Raw genomic sequence first — 18,994 nt, forward strand, 5'->3', positions numbered from 1 at the left:
TGGGCTTCAAGCTCCACCTCTGTATAAAGGGTATGTAGTAGGTGACGGCCCTATTACCAATTTGGGACCCTAGTGTTCAATGACTCTCCTCCAATTTTCTTAAAGGGGTTCTCCTAGGAGTTGAAATTTACTTACCTGGTTAGGGTGTAGTTCTGGCCACGTCACGATCCCTGGCTCACGAGATCGGAAGCAGCATTTTGCCCCGCCCCCCTCCCCCCAATCTCCCAAGAAGCTTGCTCCACCCAGTGGGGTGCGGCTCCCTCCTTCCCCAATCTCATACAGAATTGATTACCTGTGCTATGGGGGATGGCTTTACTATAATCAGTCAATAAATACCTGTGAGATCGGGGAAAGGGGTGGAGCAACCCAGGGGTGCAGAATACTGACTCCGATAACGTGGCTGGAACCCCTGGGTCCATCATCAGCATCCAACTTGATTAGGTAAGTAAATTTCAACTTCCCTTTTAAGCTAACCATCCACTTAGCGGCGTAACTACCGACGTAGCAGCAGAGGCAGCTGCCACAGGGCACCGGACATTAGGGGCCCCGCGACAGTCACTACCGCTGCATTTTTTGTTTTCTTTTAATAGGCCATTACCATCTGGAGTAACGGGCCCTATATACTTACCGATCCTGGCAGGTTGAGGCCTTCAGTGTCGGTCGGGGGCTGGGGGGGTCGGGCCCATGTCAAAAGTTCGCCATGGGACCCCGCCATTCCTAGTTACGCCACTGAGTTACATAACACCCAGACAACTGGGTGTGACCAATTGGGGGCATTTCCCAACACCCTCTGACACTGTCCAACTAGAGCCGACAATATCAGACTGTCTAGGAACAAAGGGAATGGTTACACCCAGTTGTCAAACAACAGAGGAACGGCACAATATGGCATTCTAAGAAGAAAGATGCTTCACAATTGATATTTCATGGGAAATACGAATATTTACTCATATAACTTCACTCTAGTTTAGTGGGTTTTGTAGAATAAAAATGGCAAAAATGTACAGTACACTATGATGTCATACTATGAAGGATTATTACCGTGGAGCAAAGGAAGCATGATGTCCTGTCCATCTATGGAGACTCCGCCGCCATGTTTGAGTTTGAGTGTAATATTATGAACGTCCAGGAGGCGCACTGTGGCTGATCTGGTGCACACAGCGTCGGGGTCATCCGCACACTAAAAATATCAAGGAAAATAGACTAATCAGTGTTAAAAGTTAGTAATACAGGAGCGTAATGAGTCCTTGGAAGTATTATTTGATTTAATCTTTGACCTCTGTATCAGTAAAAGTGTAAACACTGGCTCCTCAGGGGCGGTCCTTAATAAGATCTAGCTAGAAGTCTAATGGCAGGCCTATCACAGTGACCACACGCCCCTTTGCCAGTTTTTCATAGGCATGTGCAGTAATTGTGAGAGTCCATAATCATGAGAGGGAGCTGTGTACTTGGAAGATCAATTATTATCAAAACTTGGACGCCTTTCTTGATCTGACTCCATGTTTCCATCTGCCTTGGCGTACGGCTAATGGTGTATTCCCAGCACATTGTCCACCAGAAAGGCTGAGATGAGAGGAAGAAGAGATCTCACAATTTACAGTAAACACCAAACGGACTTTTCACAATTAAAGGGATCAGAACCAGCAGCCTTCTCGGGCCTATAATGGATGGGGATAGGCAGTCATTCAGATAAATGGCCGACCATGAAAGGAACTCTGTAAAGTCCAACATACCTCCCGAACCAATTATAATGTGGTAGAAACATACCTTTGTGGCCACAAACAAATGAAGGAATGTAGAGATAATCCTCAAATCAGCCTGCAAGTGCACTGGGGGCGGGGTCTAGTTTGGCAGATTTGTCTATTGACAGTTGTGGCACAGACAAGAGGATGATGATGTCATTTACAGCTACAGAGGTCTCATTGAGCTGTGATTCCAGAGGAGAGTCAAATCTGTTTGTAGGCAAATCTGACAAATCAGGCCCCACCCCCTGTGCACTTGCAGGCTGATTTGTATATCAATAAAAAGCTGATTATCTCTGCATTGCTTCATCGGTTTCTCGCCACACGGGTATGTTTCTGTTTCCATTAAAGACCCCTACATGGCACTGTTATTGGTTTACGGGGCATTTTGGACCAGACAAACTCCCTTTAAGCCCACTAGATAGATAGCCCACAATAGAAAGTAGACTTACAGAACAGCTCCAGTTATAACACATGGATGACTTAAGCCCAAATAACTCATAAAGTGGGACTCCAAGTAAAGGAACCACCTCCCTAAACACACATACCTACCTTTATTATGTCCATATGGTCATGGTCATCTTTTCTCCTCATGGCCCATGTTGTGGTGAGTCCTCAACGTGGAGAGTCAGAACCTGGATCCATTATAGAATCTTCCGGACCTTTAGTGGGTCCATCTGACCATATGTTCTAGCCACAGGTCCTCTTTAGCAAACCTTATAGCAGTCCATTTACTTATCCAACACCCCATGTTTGTCTCTTTAGCCACTCTGAGACTTCCCATTTGATCTAAGGTGTTACCTGCACGGTCTCTATGGCCACGGAGAAAGATCCATCCACCGTGTCTTTTGCCAGCAGGTAATGGCAGATCCCACTGAAGGTAAAATGCTTGTTGTCAAAGCTCTTGAAGTGAGACTGACCGGTGACGTAGCATTCCCCTGAGCAAAAATAATACAACAAATAAAATATTAAGAATTACATGTAGTATAATGTTCGGCAATTTAAAGGGAACCTTCCACGTGCTCCAATCTACTGGCATCATATAGAGCAGGAGTTGCTGAGCGGATTGATATATAGGTTTGTGGAGAAATATTCAGGTATTCATCTAAATCTCTGCCCAGTGGGCGGTCCTATCAGTGATTGACAGCCAAGACGAGGACCGCCCACTAGACTCCTAAGCATAGAAAGAGCAGAATTTTCAATGAATAAATGACAGGTTACACTGTATCTCTCCCCAGAAACCTATATATCAATCTTCTCAGCTCCTCCTGCTCTATAACAGGCTGCCTGCAGATCAGACACCATGTTCAATGTGACAGGCTCACTTTAAGAAGTGTTTCCTGCCTTTGCCGTCTAGTGAACCCCTTCTGGGTGTAGTATGATGCAGTAGGTGCACATTGTCTTTGCCAAAGTAAGTAACCCAATTACTTCCCCATTAATACTCACAGAACTGACATCACAATTAATTCTAATGAAGCGACTGGCAGGATGAAAGTGAATATTAAAAGGATTACGGGGCCTGAAAACTGTGAGACTCCCCAAAAAAACTGGGTAAATTGACATCTCACTATTAGCAAGTAACCAAAGGGAACAAATTGAGGTTCAATCTTTTTCCTTCAAGGACTGAGGGTGGGGAGTGGGCAACATTCACTGGAATATAATGTCCCGGTATAGAGGGGTGTGGTCGCATGAATGGAGGAACCAGTTTGATTTGGAAGCTAGTGGGCTGTGACATGGACTCTCATGTACTGATGATTGTGACTTGACTATGACGTGAGAGACGGGCCTTTGTCCCCACTGGGCACCAGCAGCATTTTTGCTGACCTAAGCCAGTCCAGGACAAGCTGTCCTGGACTGGCTTAGCGTCACCATCTTGGCAGCCCGGCACGGGAAGCCAGTGGTGGAGCAGTGCTGCGTCCACAGGGCCTCCCCTCACACTTAGCAGAGAGCAGGTACTCTCCCTGCCTGCTCTCTGCCTGCTAACGCTGCCCCGTCCACCCCGCCCCCTCCGCTCCACCCCGCCCCCTCCACCTCGCCCCTCCTCCCGGTGGGGGGGGGCGGCTTTCTGTCGTCTGCCTCAGGCGGCAAAAAAGCTAGGTTCACCCCTGACTGGATCCAGAAATCAGGCCATGGATCCAAGGGCTCACGTTCTGAATGACAGGAGGAACAACATAGGATCTGAATAAAATGAAACCTGTTTCTCACTCCATAGAACATTAAGTGGTATTATTTACTCTTTGTAATCTATGTGTGCGAACAATAAAGTTTGTTGAAAGGTGTAGCGTTCACACCTTCGGGCGATTTGGCTTAGGGTGTGGAAATTTTTACATTGAAGTAGTGGAAAGTTTAGTGCAAATAAAAGTTTATTATTACAAAGTGATTATTGTTACGCCGAAGACAAAGCTGAATGGAAATGTGACCTGACGTCGATGGTTTAATGGCTTGACACAGAGCCAGAATACAATGAGTCCGAGATGGGCCAGATCACGCCCCGCTCTGAACTCTAAACCCTGACTAAATCGCCCTGTCATACCACTTATTATAATATTATAATAATCGCCCCTTTAAATTGTCCTAATATGATGGTTAAAGGGGTATTCCATCTCAAGGGTCATATTTAGACTTGTGGCTCGAGCTAACTGTTTTACCCAATACATTACGCTATCTACCTTGCTCCGTTTGTCAGATAGAGCTAAACCTCTCTCCTCATTGTCTCTAGCTGGTTGTCTAGGTTAGAGACGTGTTCTCAAATCAGGATGGTGATTCCTTTTCTCTCACTCTCACTACATTGGGCTTTCAGTTTTTAAGCACTAATAAGGGTTAGGTAAATGTTTTGAGCGTTATATAAGTCCAGAGATAACTGCGCCCTTTACAACAAGCAGGAACTCTGTGCTGCAATGAGCTGAGAAACAGGAAGTGCAGGGAGAGGAGACAAGAGGATGGGTGAAACTATCAGATGAGGAAACCTCTTTAGGCAGCTTTTTTTGTTGCAGATTTTGTGAGCTGAAGTCAAAAATACTACAAAAAATGGTAAATATATAAGAATTTCTTATACTTTTGCCTTCTGCGCAATCCACTCCTGGAAAAACCACAGCAAAATTTGCAACAAAAAAAAAAGCTGAATTTCCGCACCATGGAGCCTCAGTCTTCAAATCTCAAAAATGTAATCAAAGACCCTTTAAGTCAGGGGTGCTCACACTTTTTGAGCATGTGAGCTACTTTAGAAACTTACCAATGGATAAGATCTACTATCCATTTCTTATGGGCGGGGGCGTGCCAGGGGCGGGGCCGGAGCAGACCAGGGGCGGGGCCTTGGGTGGAGCGGAGCGTGAGAGCAGGAGACAGCTCTCCGGTGTCTGCTTGTTCACAAACCAGGATGAGAATCATCTCCGCCGCGGCTCTGACCGCGAACGAGTGCAAGGCCCCGGCCTGCCAGTGTCCGGAGATGATTCTCAGCCTGCACTGTCAACAAGCAGACACCGATCCCGCGATCGACCCATACGTCCTTCGCGATCGACCGGTAGATCGCGATCGACGTATTGGGCACCCCTGCTTTAAGCGCTCCAGTTTTTGCATAGGGACTATACATAGTAGTGAATTACCTGGACAGTCTTCGTTGCTGCACTCCCAGAATCCACCTTTGCAGGAACTAAAATTGGAAAATAAACAGAAATGTAAAATTATCCTGAAGCCCCCAGAGACGTAAGCATGAACATCAAAAATTTAGGTTGTCTTGTGACCACCCCTGTGGTGCCCCTGCCTTCGCTCATCTCATTCCGTTAATGTGACTCCACTACTGACCAAGAGTGCAAAAAAAATTGATCGATACTAAAGCTGTGTTTACAATTGGGCAAGCTTCAGAGCTGAAATCTCCCAGCATTCAATGTAGGATCTTTAGAGAGCTTGCGGCAGTGATGGGCATTCAGGTACTATAATGTAATCTGATTGACGTAAAACTTTTCTGCCCCCTTTCTTTTTCCAATGGTAATGGGCAGAATTAAGAATGCAGCTCTGGAGTACAAAATAAGTAATATCACAAGATTCTATAAAGATTTATCTAGATAGAAAATTGATTGAATTCTAAGGTGGAAATACCAGTTTACACGGCAAAATTTGGCACGTAATTAATAATAATAATATAATTAAATTGAATAATTAACCAAATCTTGGACAACCCATTGAATAGCATTAATATAAGACACGTTATCACCTACCAAGTGTTACAGTCTCGTTGGATTGTGGATCCTACAGGATATCGGTTACCAGAATGGATACAGGAACACTCTGACGGTGCGACACAGCGGGATCCATCAAGAACTTTGCCTTCTGTAGAAGAAAAAATACTGGAATGGAGGCCATATTATAACAAAAACTTGGCCGTGGAGGACCAGGCCCAACCTTGTATATGGTCAGCATGTAATACTGCCTTTGACCTGTAGTGGCCACTGCAGGGAACATACGTGGCCAGCTTGCCTAGAAATGTTAACGGTTGGCAGCTAGAATGTAGTGATCAGGTGATCGCCAGGTCGGAGGGACTGGCAAAGCGAGACATCTAGGAGATAATGGTACTTACCTGGACAACTACACCCGTCAGTGCACTGTTCTTGGCACGCTTCATTGATATTTAGACTCTGGCAGGATTTAAGGCATGGCGGCACACACTCTTTGTAAACCATTCCATGTGGACACTGGGGCTCTGTATAGAGGAAAAACAGAAATAGCAATTTTGCAAAAATTTCAAAATCTTCTACTATTTTGCATTTACAGCTCCTATGCTGATCTATGTGTCTCCATGTTCACAGACTACATAGAAATATTGTGTAGTCTGCTCCTGTCCTCTTCTCCTTGCCTTTAACAGTTGAAATGTTAGCGAGGAATAAGGGACAGATAGGAGGGACTAGGACTGTAGAATCAGACTACACCGGGTTTGTTTGTAGTCTGTTGCCAAGGATCCATTTAGATTTGAACGCGCCACCCTCTGGTTTCTTGAACTTACTGCAGGCAGTTTCCATTGGCCAGCTGTTGACTATGACGCCATGTTGGGCGCAGGTTCTTGTGTATTCCAGGAAGGTGTGACATGGGCATTGCACATCCTCCGCACACTCGCACATGTCGTTCTCACAGATAGCAATGAAGGGATCGGGGTTGACCACATGATGACACTTCGTAAACACCGGGGATGTTTTTAGGTACTGACATCTCTGGATGAAGTCCTGTAATATAGAGTAATAAGGGTAAGGTCAAACCAATTTTTGGGGGTAGGTTGGGCCTATAACAGGAATTGAGAGAATTCCGTAAAGGAACAGGAAGTGGTCAGCCCTCCAGTCCTTCCCAATCTGGAGACCCCTCCAGGGAGGCCAGACTCATATTGACCACTCTCCCTAGTCTAGACTGTAGACCTCTGGGCCCTTCCTCCGGCCTAGTGGACCTGTCTCATCCTACTTATGGAGGGTTGGGGGCCAGAATTTTTTACAATTGGGGGATAGGGGTATCCCATATGGCCTTTCGTCTTCTACGTGAGCTTTTATTCTTTTTCTAAAAAGAACATTAAAGGAAAACAAATATCGATCGTTTTCTAAAAATTCCAAAGACTTCTGGTACCAGAAGACAAGAGAATTTACCAAAAACATTCATGTATAGCGTAGATTGCGAGAGCGAAATCTTCCCTTCTGACTCATCCGTTCCAGATTTCTCTTGCCAAGGTTTACCTTAGCGGATAAAGTTAAAGACAACAAACTTACGCAATGCTGTAATTCCACAAGAGGTTTACGCCAAAAACTTGAAAATATGGAACAGGGCCCCAAAAGGGGCCTCCCAGCTGGGTAAGTTATCCCCTATCTTGCAGATAGATGGAGGTCAAAATACTCAGACCCCCACCATTCAGATTGGATTGGTGGTCACACAGTAAGTGATCAAATTCCATTCAGCACCCCCACTGGAGAAATGAAGTATTACACAGTGTCCATTCAAATGAATGGGATGTCTATGTAATACGGGACAGGATGGGTCCTCCAGAGCCAGAGACACTCTTTATAACCACTCTCCACTCAACCCCTTTAAACGCAAATCTCATATAAAGGGGTTGTGCCATTAAAGAGACATCTCCTATCCATAGCAATACAGATTACAGTCCTGGCAGCCCAATAGCAGTGCACCTCGCCCCCAGCTCTCCTCTTTGTGGCCGGACACCCAGTGATCAAACACATATCTCCTGTTTTGTGGATAAGGAGTAAGTTTACATAACAGTACAACCCCTTTAAAATTTTCTGATAATCTCAGTGGTAATCTAGGGCTGACTAAGCATTTTCCCTGCAGTGGCCTCTACAGGCCAAATGTGGTATTACACTCTGGCCATTTGAATAGGCAACCCTTTAGACTTGTCTAGATCCTCGGCTCAGAAAGATATTTTCATGTGGTTTTCTTGAGATGGACAGTTGATGTCAGGATATCATCGGCACATCCTATGTGCTCCAATCCCGAAATAGACTCATCAAACTATGCAAGAAATATTTCTTCTGAGTGGGTCGGAAAAAGAAACAAAAACCATTAAAAAGGCGAAAATCAACCGATCTTATTGTTTGTCATCGCCAGCCCAGCAGAAAAGCTAAGTGTTAGGGGGCGGTGGGGGTGAAGGAATCTGCATTCCTGGAAGTGAGGCTAGAAACAAGGAATCCTATTTACAGAAAGCAAATTGAGATGTTTTATTCCAAGTTTTGCAAAATGGACCTGATTATGGCTGCTGTAAATTCAGATAGATAGATAGATAGATAGATAGATAGATAGATAGATAGGAGATAGATAGATAGATAGATAGATAGGAGATAGATAGATAGATAGATAGATAGGAGATAGATAGATAGATAGATAGATAGATAGATAGATAGGAGATAGATAGATAGATAGATAGATAGGAGATAGATAGATAGATAGATAGATAGATAGATAGGAGATAGATAGATAGATAGATAGATAGATAGATAGATAGGAGATAGATAGATAGATAGATAGGAGATAGATAGATAGATAGATAGATAGATAGATAGATAGATAGATAGGAGAGATAGATAGATAGATAGATAGATAGATAGATAGATAGATAGGAGATAGATAGATAGATAGATAGATAGATAGATATGATAGATAGATAGATAGATAGATAGATAGATAGATAGATAGGAGATAGATAGATAGATAGATAGATAGATAGATGATAGATAGATAGATAGATAGATAGATAGGAGATAGATAGATAGAATAGATAGATGATAGATAGATAGATAGATAGATAGATAGGAGATAGATAGATAGATAATAGATAGATAGATAGATAGATAGATAGATAGATAGGAGATAGATAGATAGAATAGATAGATGATTGATAGATAGATGATAGATAGATAGATAGATAGATAGATAGATAGATAATAGATAGATAGATAGATAGGAGATAGATAGATAGATAGATAGATAGATAGATAGATAGATAGAAGAGATAGATAGATAGATAGATAGATAGATAGATAGATAGATAGGAGATAGATAGATAGATAGATAGATAGATAGATAGATAGATAGATATGATAGATAGATAGATAGATAGATAGATAGATAGGAGATAGATAGATAGATAGATAGATAGATAGATGATAGATAGATAGATAGATAGATAGATAGATAGGAGATAGATAGATAGAATAGATAGATGATAGATAGATAGATAGATAGATAGATAGGAGATAGATAGATAGATAGATAGATAGATAGGAGATAGATAGATAGATAGATAGATAGATAGATAGATAGATAGATAGATAGGAGATAGATAGATAGATAGATAGATAGATAGATAGGAGATAGATAGATAGATAGATAGATAGATAGATAGATAGATGATAGATAGATAGATAGATAGATAGATAGATAGATAGGAGATAGATAGATAGATAGATAGATAGGAGATAGATAGATAGATAGATAGATAGGAGATAGATAGATAGATAGATAGATAGATAGATAGATAGATAGATAGGAGATAGATAGATAGATAGATAGATAGATAGATATGAGATAGATGGTCACGGTCCTGGGGTGTGATTTCAGCTTCCAGACCCCCCATATACCCCCTTGCCCGGATATAAATGTCTTTAGTGAAGGGTAATATCCGGCGTACCTTCTCCGCTGCTTCTGAGGAAAGGTTGCACGTGTTACTCGGAGGAAAAATTCTTTTACATCTCTTATCACCACCTTGCAGGGCCCAGGAATTGGCGAATTCGTAACTCTTGTCAGCCAAAATCCCTGCGTTAAAGAAAAAAAAAAAACATCAAAAATTCTACACAATCTGTATTCACATCTAGCAGAGCCGAGTTTGTCATGGAGTAGTTAGCACTAGTAGTAGCAGTAATGTAGTAGGGTTGGTTTCATTTCTATGGAAAATGACAACATCAGCTCTGCTGCATCTATTATGTTTCGGAGTCATAACTCTATCAGCTCTGCTAAATCTGCCTCATCGTCCATAAGTTAAAGTGTCTTTGTCTGCCTCTGATTGGAGCTGTGAGTCACGCCCCCTTGTCTGTTCCTACTTGACACCACCCACTTGACATTAGACAGTCTTGTTAGCATGCCAGACACCAAAGCTAACTGCACTGACTGCTCAGGAATGGTGTGAGCTAGAGAAACTGGGCCAGAATCAGTGGATCTAAAGATCCTACTGAAGGATCAAAAGCTCTTGAGTTTGAGGAGGTGGAGAAAAGTCCTCTGTAAGTTTTGTAGGATCTTTATTGTACCTTCTTGAGTCATAAAGTCATCTTCTGCTAACTGGTTGAAGTTCCCGCACAGTCCGCACGTCCTGTTAAAGTGCTCATTAGACAGTATGATCTGCAGATTCCCACCGCCATCTATCTTCACCATTATACCGCGCTCTTCACTGGATAGTTTGTAGTATCCGGCCTCATTCTCCAGGAATATCCCATTTGCGGCGTACGGCATAGTAATACTGCATAGGGGAGAGGAGAACAAACATTACTGACCATCTGTCACTCCACACGCGGGGACAGAACATCTCACTCCTCTCTGAACCTTCTCTCTTGGCTTGTCATGGCTGTTTTTCCAAAGCTGAGCCAAAAACAAAGCACCGGGTCAAAAGTAAAGCATGTTCTCAACTCCATAGACATGTTTACTTCACATCTCATATATGTGGTCACGGATACATCTATTGTCTTATCTATTCTCTTACGTTTTCTCTCCTTCCATTGCTGTCCCATCCAAATACATATGAATGTCGTAATATTCTCCCAGATACAAGGATACGCTGTTCTTTTTACCATGTTTGAAGTCCACTAAAAATAAAACATATCATTATATCATTATTATATACACATATATATGACAGTGGTCATTATACTGTGTGCTACCTGAGGACATTATACTGTGTGCTACCTGAGGAGATTATACTGTGTGTTACCTGAGGACATTATACTGTGTGTTACCTGAGGACATTATACTGTGTGTTACCTGAGGACATTATACTGTGTGCTACCTGAGGACATTATACAGTGTGCTACCTGAGGACATTATACTGTGTGCTACCTGAGGACATTATACTGTGTGCTACCTGAGGACATTATACTGTGTGCTACCTGAGGACATTATACAGTGTGCTACCTGAGGACATTATACTGTGTGCTACCTGAGGACATTATACTCTGTGCTACCTGAGGACATTATACTGTGTGCTACCTGAGGACATTATACTGTGTGCTACCTGAGGACATTATACTCTGTGCTACCTGAGGACATTATACTGTGTGCTACCTGAGGACATTATACTGTGTGCTACCTGAGGACATTATACTGTGTGCTACCTGAGGACATTATACTGTGTGCTACCTGAGGACATTATACTGTGTGCTACCTGAGGACATTATACTGTGTGCTACCTGAGGACATTATACTGTGTGCTACCTGAGGACATTATACTGTGTGCTACCTGAGGACATTATACTGTGTGCTACCTGAGGACATTATACTGTGTGTTACCTGAGGACATTATACTGTGTGCTACCTGAGGACATTATACTGTGTGCTACCTGAGGACATTATACTGTGCGCTACCTGAGGACATTATCCTGTGTGCTACCTGAGGACATTATACTGTGTGCTACCTGAGGACATTATACTGTGTGCTACATGAGGACATTATACTGTGTGTTACCTGAGGACATTATACTGTGTGTTACCTGAGGACATTATACTGTGTGCTACCTGAGGACATTATACTGTGTGCTACCTGAGGACATTATACTGTGTGCTACCTGAGGACATTATACTGTGTGTTACCTGAGGACATTATACTGTGTGCTACCTGAGGACATTATACTGTGTGCTACCTGAGGACATTATACTGTGTGCTACCTGAGGACATTATACTGTGTGCTACCTGAGGACATTATACTGTGTGCTACCTGAGGACATTATACTGTGTGCTACCTGAGGACATTATACTGTGTGCTACCTGAGGACATTATACAGTGTGCTACCTGAGGACATTATACTGTGTGCTACCTGAGGACATTATACTGTGTGCTACCTGAGGACATTATACTGTGTGCTACCTGACGACATTATACTGTGTGCTACCTGAGGACATTATACTGTGTGCTACCTGAGGACATTATACTGTGTGCTACCTGAGGACATTATACTGTGTGCTACCTGAGGACATTATACTGTGTGCTACCTGAGGACATTATACTGTGTGCTACCTGAGGACGTTATACTGTGTGCTACCTGAGGACATTATACTGTGTGCTACTTGAGGACATTCTACTGTGTGTTACCTGAGGACGTTATACTGTGTGCTACCTGAGGACATTATACTGTGTGCTACCTGAGAACATTATACTGTGTGTTACCTGAGGACATTATACTGTGTGCTACCTGAGGACATTATACTGTGTGTTACCTGAGGACATTATACTGTGTGCTACCTGACAACATTATACTGTGTGCTACCTGAGGACATCATACTGTGTGTTACCTGAGGACATTATACTGTGTGCTACCTGAGGACATTATACTGTGTGCTACCTGACAACATTATACTGTGTGCTACCTGAGGACATTATACTGTGTGCTACCTGAGGACATTATACTGTGTGTTACCTGAGGACATTATACTGTGTGCTACCTGAGGACATCATACTGTGTGCTACCTGGGGACATTATACTGTGTGCTACCTGAGGACATTATACTGTGTGCTACCTGAGGACATTATACTGTGTGCTACATGAGGACATTATACTGTGTGCTACCTTAGGACATTTTACTGTGTGCTACCTGAGGACATTATACTGTGTGCTACCTGAGGACATTATACTGTGTGCTACCTGAGGACATTATACTGTGTGCTACCTGAGGACATTATACTGTGTGCTACATGAGGACATTATACTGTGTGCTACCTGAGGACATTATACTGTGTGCTACCTGAGGACATTATACTGTGCTACCTGAGGACATTATACTGTGTGCTACCTGAGGACATTATACTGTGTGCTACCTGAGGACATTATACTGTGTGCTACCTGAGGACATTATACTGTGTGCTACCTGAGGACATTATACTGTGTGCTACCTGAGGACATTATACTGTGCGCTACCTGAGGACATTATACTGTGTGCTACCTGAGGACATTATACTGTGTGTTACCTGGGGACATTATACTGTGTGTTACCAGGGGACATTATACTGTGTGCTACCTGAGGACATTATACTGTGTGTTACCTGGGGACATTATACTGTGTGTTACCTGAGGACATTATACTGTGTGTTACCAGGGGACATTATACTGTGTGCTACCTGAGGACATTATACTGTGTGCTACCTGAGGACATTATACTGTGTGCTACCTGAGGACATTATACTGTGTGCTACCTGAGGACATTATACTGTGTGCTACCTGAGGACATTATACTGTGTGTTACCAGGGGACATTATACTGTGTGCTACCTGAGGACATTATACTGTGTGCTACCTGAGGACATTATACTGTGTGCTACCTGAGGACATTATACTGTGTGCTACCTGAGGACATTATACTGTGTGCTACCTGAGGACATTATACTGTGTGTTACCTGGGGACATTATACTGTGTGTTACCAGGGGACATTATACTGTGTGCTACCTGAGGACATTATACTGTGTGTTACCTGGGGACATTATACTGTGTGTTACCTGAGGACATTATACTGTGTGTTACCAGGGGACATTATACTGTGTGCTACCTGAGGACATTATACTGTGTGCTACCTGAGGACATTATTCTATGTGGGACTTGGGGACATCATATTTTCCCTTTCACCCTCTCCATCCAGACTTGCTACCACTTACCATAATGACATTAGTGTGTCTATACTCACCTAGTAGGGAGAATGAATGCTTGTGACAGTCTCCAGCCACCATGTAGCTACAGTCTCCGACAAAATCATAGAATGTTCCATCAAACGTCCTAATGTGATTTTTTCCAAAAAGACTGCATCGTGACAGTGAGGACCAGTCCGGTTTACCAAACACATCCAGAGAATTTCCTAAAAGAACACAATAAAATAATGAGAATTTTAGAATTTTTTGTAACTATATTTTTGGTATTTTTTAAAAAATGTTATCCTTCTTTATTAATAATCCTTTTAAAGATTATTTTGGTACTTCATGCTATATTACGTCATTCACTTTTTACTTATAACTTTCATCACTTCAAGGCTTTGCAACTCTTAAAATTTAACAAAATTTCACAAAAAATACTCAATAAATTCAAAAAAAATTTCTGTTTTTAATATAAAAAATTCATCAACACGACAAAAATTCTTTTCAATTTTTATATTCCAAACAGTTACCATACCTGGAGAAATCACGGAGGCCAACAACAAGATGGGCACCAGCAGGGAACGCATCTGTTCAAAACATATGAAAAATTAACCCACGACAAATAAAATGCAAATTAAAGCAAAAAAATTAAGTAGTAAATATTCTAAAAAAATATGATTATTAATATATTAATGTCATATTATAAAGGTTTTTTTTAATTTATATATGGTGACCATATATCACGGGGCTAAAAGATTTATATAAATGGGGGACAAAAAGTGCAACAAATGTGAAAAAACAAGATTTTAAACAAAAGTAACAAGAGCAAGCAACACGGTTCTAAAAATATTTTAAAAAAAATACAAAATTTAAACAAAATTTAAATTTAAAATACAAAAAAATTAATTAAAATTTAAAATACAAAAAAAGAAACAAAATTAAAAAAAAACATCCAAAAAGTACAAAAATAGGGTCATATAATTTTATATAACATTTATATGTTGTGTTCTTGCAACTTTTTAACAGTTTTTATTTGCATAAAAATTTAAATTTTTTTATATGTACCCAAATTTACCTCTTTAGTACATCCCATTGGACTCAACGCTATAAAAACCACTAAACCTAAGTTATTCAGAACTGACATTACATACCTGTGCACCTATATACATCACTAAAAGGTGGATATTTATACAATATTTTTTTGGGGACAAAAAATCTTAAATTTTTTTATCACTCACTTTTTTGAATTTTTGAATACATATATTTTTGGGGAATTTTTTGAATACATATATTTTTGGGAATTTTTGGAATTCATATCTCATAAATGGTAAAAGTGAACGGTTATTGTAAGTATATATTATTTTTAAAAAAATTAATAAAAAATAATAATAAAGGAATAAAGCTAAATAACAAAAACAAGTTCATGTAATTTTTTTCAAAAATATATTATATATTAAAAAAAATTCAATGAATTCTTAATTCTTCCATAGTTTGATAAAACTTTAACTAGTCCACATAACTAGTGCTAAAGGGTTAAGAAAATCCCTGACGTTGAGTCATTACAAAAAAACTAAAAATTTGGGGCGGCACGGTGGCTCAGTGGTTAGCTCTGTAGCCTTGCAGCGCTGGAGCCCTGGGTTCAAATCCCGCCAGGAACAACATCTGCAAGGAGTTTGTATGTTCTCCCCGTGTTTGCTTGGATTTCTTCCCATTCTACAAAGACATACTGATAGGGAAAAAAAAATGTACATTGTGATTCCCATATGGGGCTCACAATCCACATAAAAAAAATTAAAAAATTTGCCAGAATAAAATGCAAAAAAAATTAAAATTTAAGTAAGAGAAAGACATAGGAATCCAAAATTGAAATATTTCAGTTACCTTAATCTGTTCGAGATGGTACGATCCCAAACAAGCTGGTGGTCCCGATGATCAGCAGCCCATTGCCCCCCGTACAACTCCACCGCCGGACCAAACTGTACAGCCGCCCAGAAGTTTGACATCTTATGTATACTTTAGGCAGGAACTTTTGTTCATTAAAAGGAAAGATAAATGGTGAGTGCTACATCCGTCTGAATCTAGACACAATGGTGTAAAAATCCTATCAGGAAAATCAGTTGGCTTTAATGACCAGACGCGAACAATGGAAGGAAACAACTAAAAAAAAATACCGAAAACCGTTCCTGACTGATTAGACTTTGAAAGGTTTTATGGGAGAATTGGCTGCTAATACTGATGAGCCAACAAAAAAGGATTACGTAAAGACCGAGACAAGAGAATGTTTTCAACTTGTTCAAATGTAAAATAAAAAATAAAAAATTTAAAAAGCAAAAAAAAAATTTAAAAAATTGTCTTAAATAGGTGATGACTTATGTTCCTTTTGGGAATGGAAGGTGGATATTATTGAACTGTATAGGGCCGCAACCTCAAGTTTTGTTTTCTTTTGTTTTATGGGCCAAAACAAACATTGTGTACGATTTTTATGTGATTTGAGGAAAAGAATAAAAAAATAAACTTTACTCGAGAAAATGTTTTTGAAAAAAAAATATTATTTTGCTTAACTACTGGCTTCTTCTCAGCATTAGACAAATGGCAGTACGAGGCATATGAAAGAGATAGATAGATAGATAGATAGATAGATAGATAGATAGATAGATAGATAGATATGAAAGAGAGATAAAAATAGATAAATGGATACATAGATATGAAAGAGAGATATAGACAGATAGATAGATAGATACGAGATATATAGATAGATAGATAGATAGATAGATAGATAGATAGATAGATAGGAGATAGATAGATAGATAGATAGATAGATAGATAGATAGATATGAAAGAGAGATAGATAGATAGATAGATAGATAGATAGATAGATAGATAGATAGATAGATAGATAGATAGATAGATAGATAGATAGATAGATACTGTAGGTAGGTAGATAGATAGGTGATAGATAGATGATAGATAGATAGATAGATAGATAGATATGAGATAGATAGATAGATAGATAGATAGGAGATAGATAGATAGATAGATAGATAGATAGAAGATAGATAGATAGATAGATAGATAGATAGATAGATAGATAGAAGATAGATAGATAGATAGATAGATAGATAGGAGATAGATAGATAGATAGATAGATAGATAGATAGATAGATAGATAGATAGATACTGTAGGTAGATAGATAGGTGATAGATAGATAGATAGATAGATAGATAGATAGATAGATAGATAGATAGATAGATGATAGATAGGAGATAGATAGATATGAGATAGATAGATAGATAGATAGATAGATAGGAGATAGATAGATAGATAGATAGATAGATAGATATGAGAGAGATAGATAGATAGATAGATAGATAGATAGATAGATATGAGATAGATAGATAGATAAATAGATAGATAGGAGATAGATAGATAGATAGATAGATAGATAGATAGATAGATACTGTAGGTAGATAGATAGGTGATAGATGATAGATAGATAGATAGATAGATAGATAGATAGATAGATAGGAGGTAGATAGATAGATATGAGATAGATAGATAGATAGATAGATAGATAGATAGGAGATAGATAGATAGATAGATAGATAGATAGATAGATAGATAGATAGATAGATAGGAGATAGATAGATAGATAGATAGATAGATAGATAGATAGATAGATAGGAGATGATAGATAGATAGATAGATAGATAGATAGATAGATAGATAGATAGATAGATAGGAGATAGATAGATAGATAGATAGATAGATAGATAGATAGATAGATAGATACTGTAGGTAGATAGATAGGTGATAGATAGATAGATAGATAGATAGATAGATGATAGATAGGAGATAGATAGATATGAGATAGATAGATAGATAGATAGATAGATAGATAGATAGATAGGAGATAGATAGATAGATAGATAGATAGATAGATAGATATGAGAGAGATAGATAGATAGATAGATAGATATGAGATAGATAGATAGATAGATAGATAGATAGATAGATAGATAGATAGAAGATAGATAGATAGATAGATAGATACTGTAGGTAGATAGATAGGTGATAGATAGATGATAGATACATAGATATGAAAGAGAGATAGATAGATAGATAGATAGATAGATAGATAGATAGATAGACAGATAGATAGATACTGTAGGTAGATAGATAGGTGATAGATGATAGATAGATAGATAGATAGATAGATAGATAGATAGATAGATAGGAGATAGATAGATAGATAGATAGATAGATAGATAGATAGATAGATGGGATAGATAGATAGATAGATAGATAGATAGATAGATGACAGACAGATAGATAGATAGATAGATAGATAGATAGATAGATAGATAGATAGATAGATAGATACTGTACAAAGAACTTTCTAGATCTCGGGTCCTGCACGCTATGTTTATTTTCCTGCACTTATCCAGATCTTAGACATTGCTGAGTCTATTACTCACTTTCCTTGTCCATTTACTTGTATAATGCAAACCAAGATCTTAAGATCCTGAGAGATTTCATTATTAGGAAGAAAGTGTTCTAGAAGAAATACAGTCCAAATCTGATTAGCCGGGGCGGAGGATATACTGCAGGTAGCGCTGTCTGGCCTCTGCTCAACTCTATATCACCAGATAAAGGAGCGGAAAATAATCCAAGTGCCAGATAAAGATGTCTCCAAGAAGTAGAGATGAATGCTCCTCCATAATGTGCTATATAGTATATACCGTATGTAGTATATAGTGCGCAGAGCTCTGCTTGTTATATATGGAGACAACCAGAGATGGGCAAACGTCACTAGATTAGTTTTGACGAATATTTCTGAGGTTCTTATCCTAATGTACAAAAAGTGAATATGGCTGCCATAGTTGTCCGCC

The 18,994-nt window shown here is 39.7% G+C and overlaps 1 protein-coding gene across 1 annotated transcript in view; it reads right to left on the reverse strand.

The window, feature by feature from the left end:
* Positions 1-16,125, reverse strand: part of VWF (von Willebrand factor) — a 93,047-nt gene extending 76,922 nt beyond the window's left edge. Inside the window, exons 1-12 of the mRNA XM_075275106.1 lie at positions 15,986-16,125; positions 14,640-14,691; positions 14,161-14,328; positions 10,975-11,077; positions 10,526-10,734; positions 9,913-10,037; positions 6,739-6,955; positions 6,316-6,438; positions 5,957-6,068; positions 5,345-5,391; positions 2,544-2,680; positions 1,042-1,180 (exon numbers count right to left, since the gene is read on the reverse strand). Of these exons, the coding sequence (XP_075131207.1) occupies positions 1,042-1,180; positions 2,544-2,680; positions 5,345-5,391; positions 5,957-6,068; positions 6,316-6,438; positions 6,739-6,955; positions 9,913-10,037; positions 10,526-10,734; positions 10,975-11,077; positions 14,161-14,328; positions 14,640-14,691 (1,432 nt within the window). The 5' untranslated portion in view covers positions 15,986-16,125. The remainder of the gene's footprint in view (positions 1-1,041; positions 1,181-2,543; positions 2,681-5,344; positions 5,392-5,956; positions 6,069-6,315; positions 6,439-6,738; positions 6,956-9,912; positions 10,038-10,525; positions 10,735-10,974; positions 11,078-14,160; positions 14,329-14,639; positions 14,692-15,985) is intronic.
* Positions 16,126-18,994: the final 2,869 nt, after the last annotated feature.

Source organism: Leptodactylus fuscus, chromosome 5 (genome assembly GCF_031893055.1).
Source record: "Leptodactylus fuscus isolate aLepFus1 chromosome 5, aLepFus1.hap2, whole genome shotgun sequence".
NCBI lineage: Eukaryota > Metazoa > Chordata > Amphibia > Anura > Leptodactylidae > Leptodactylus > Leptodactylus fuscus.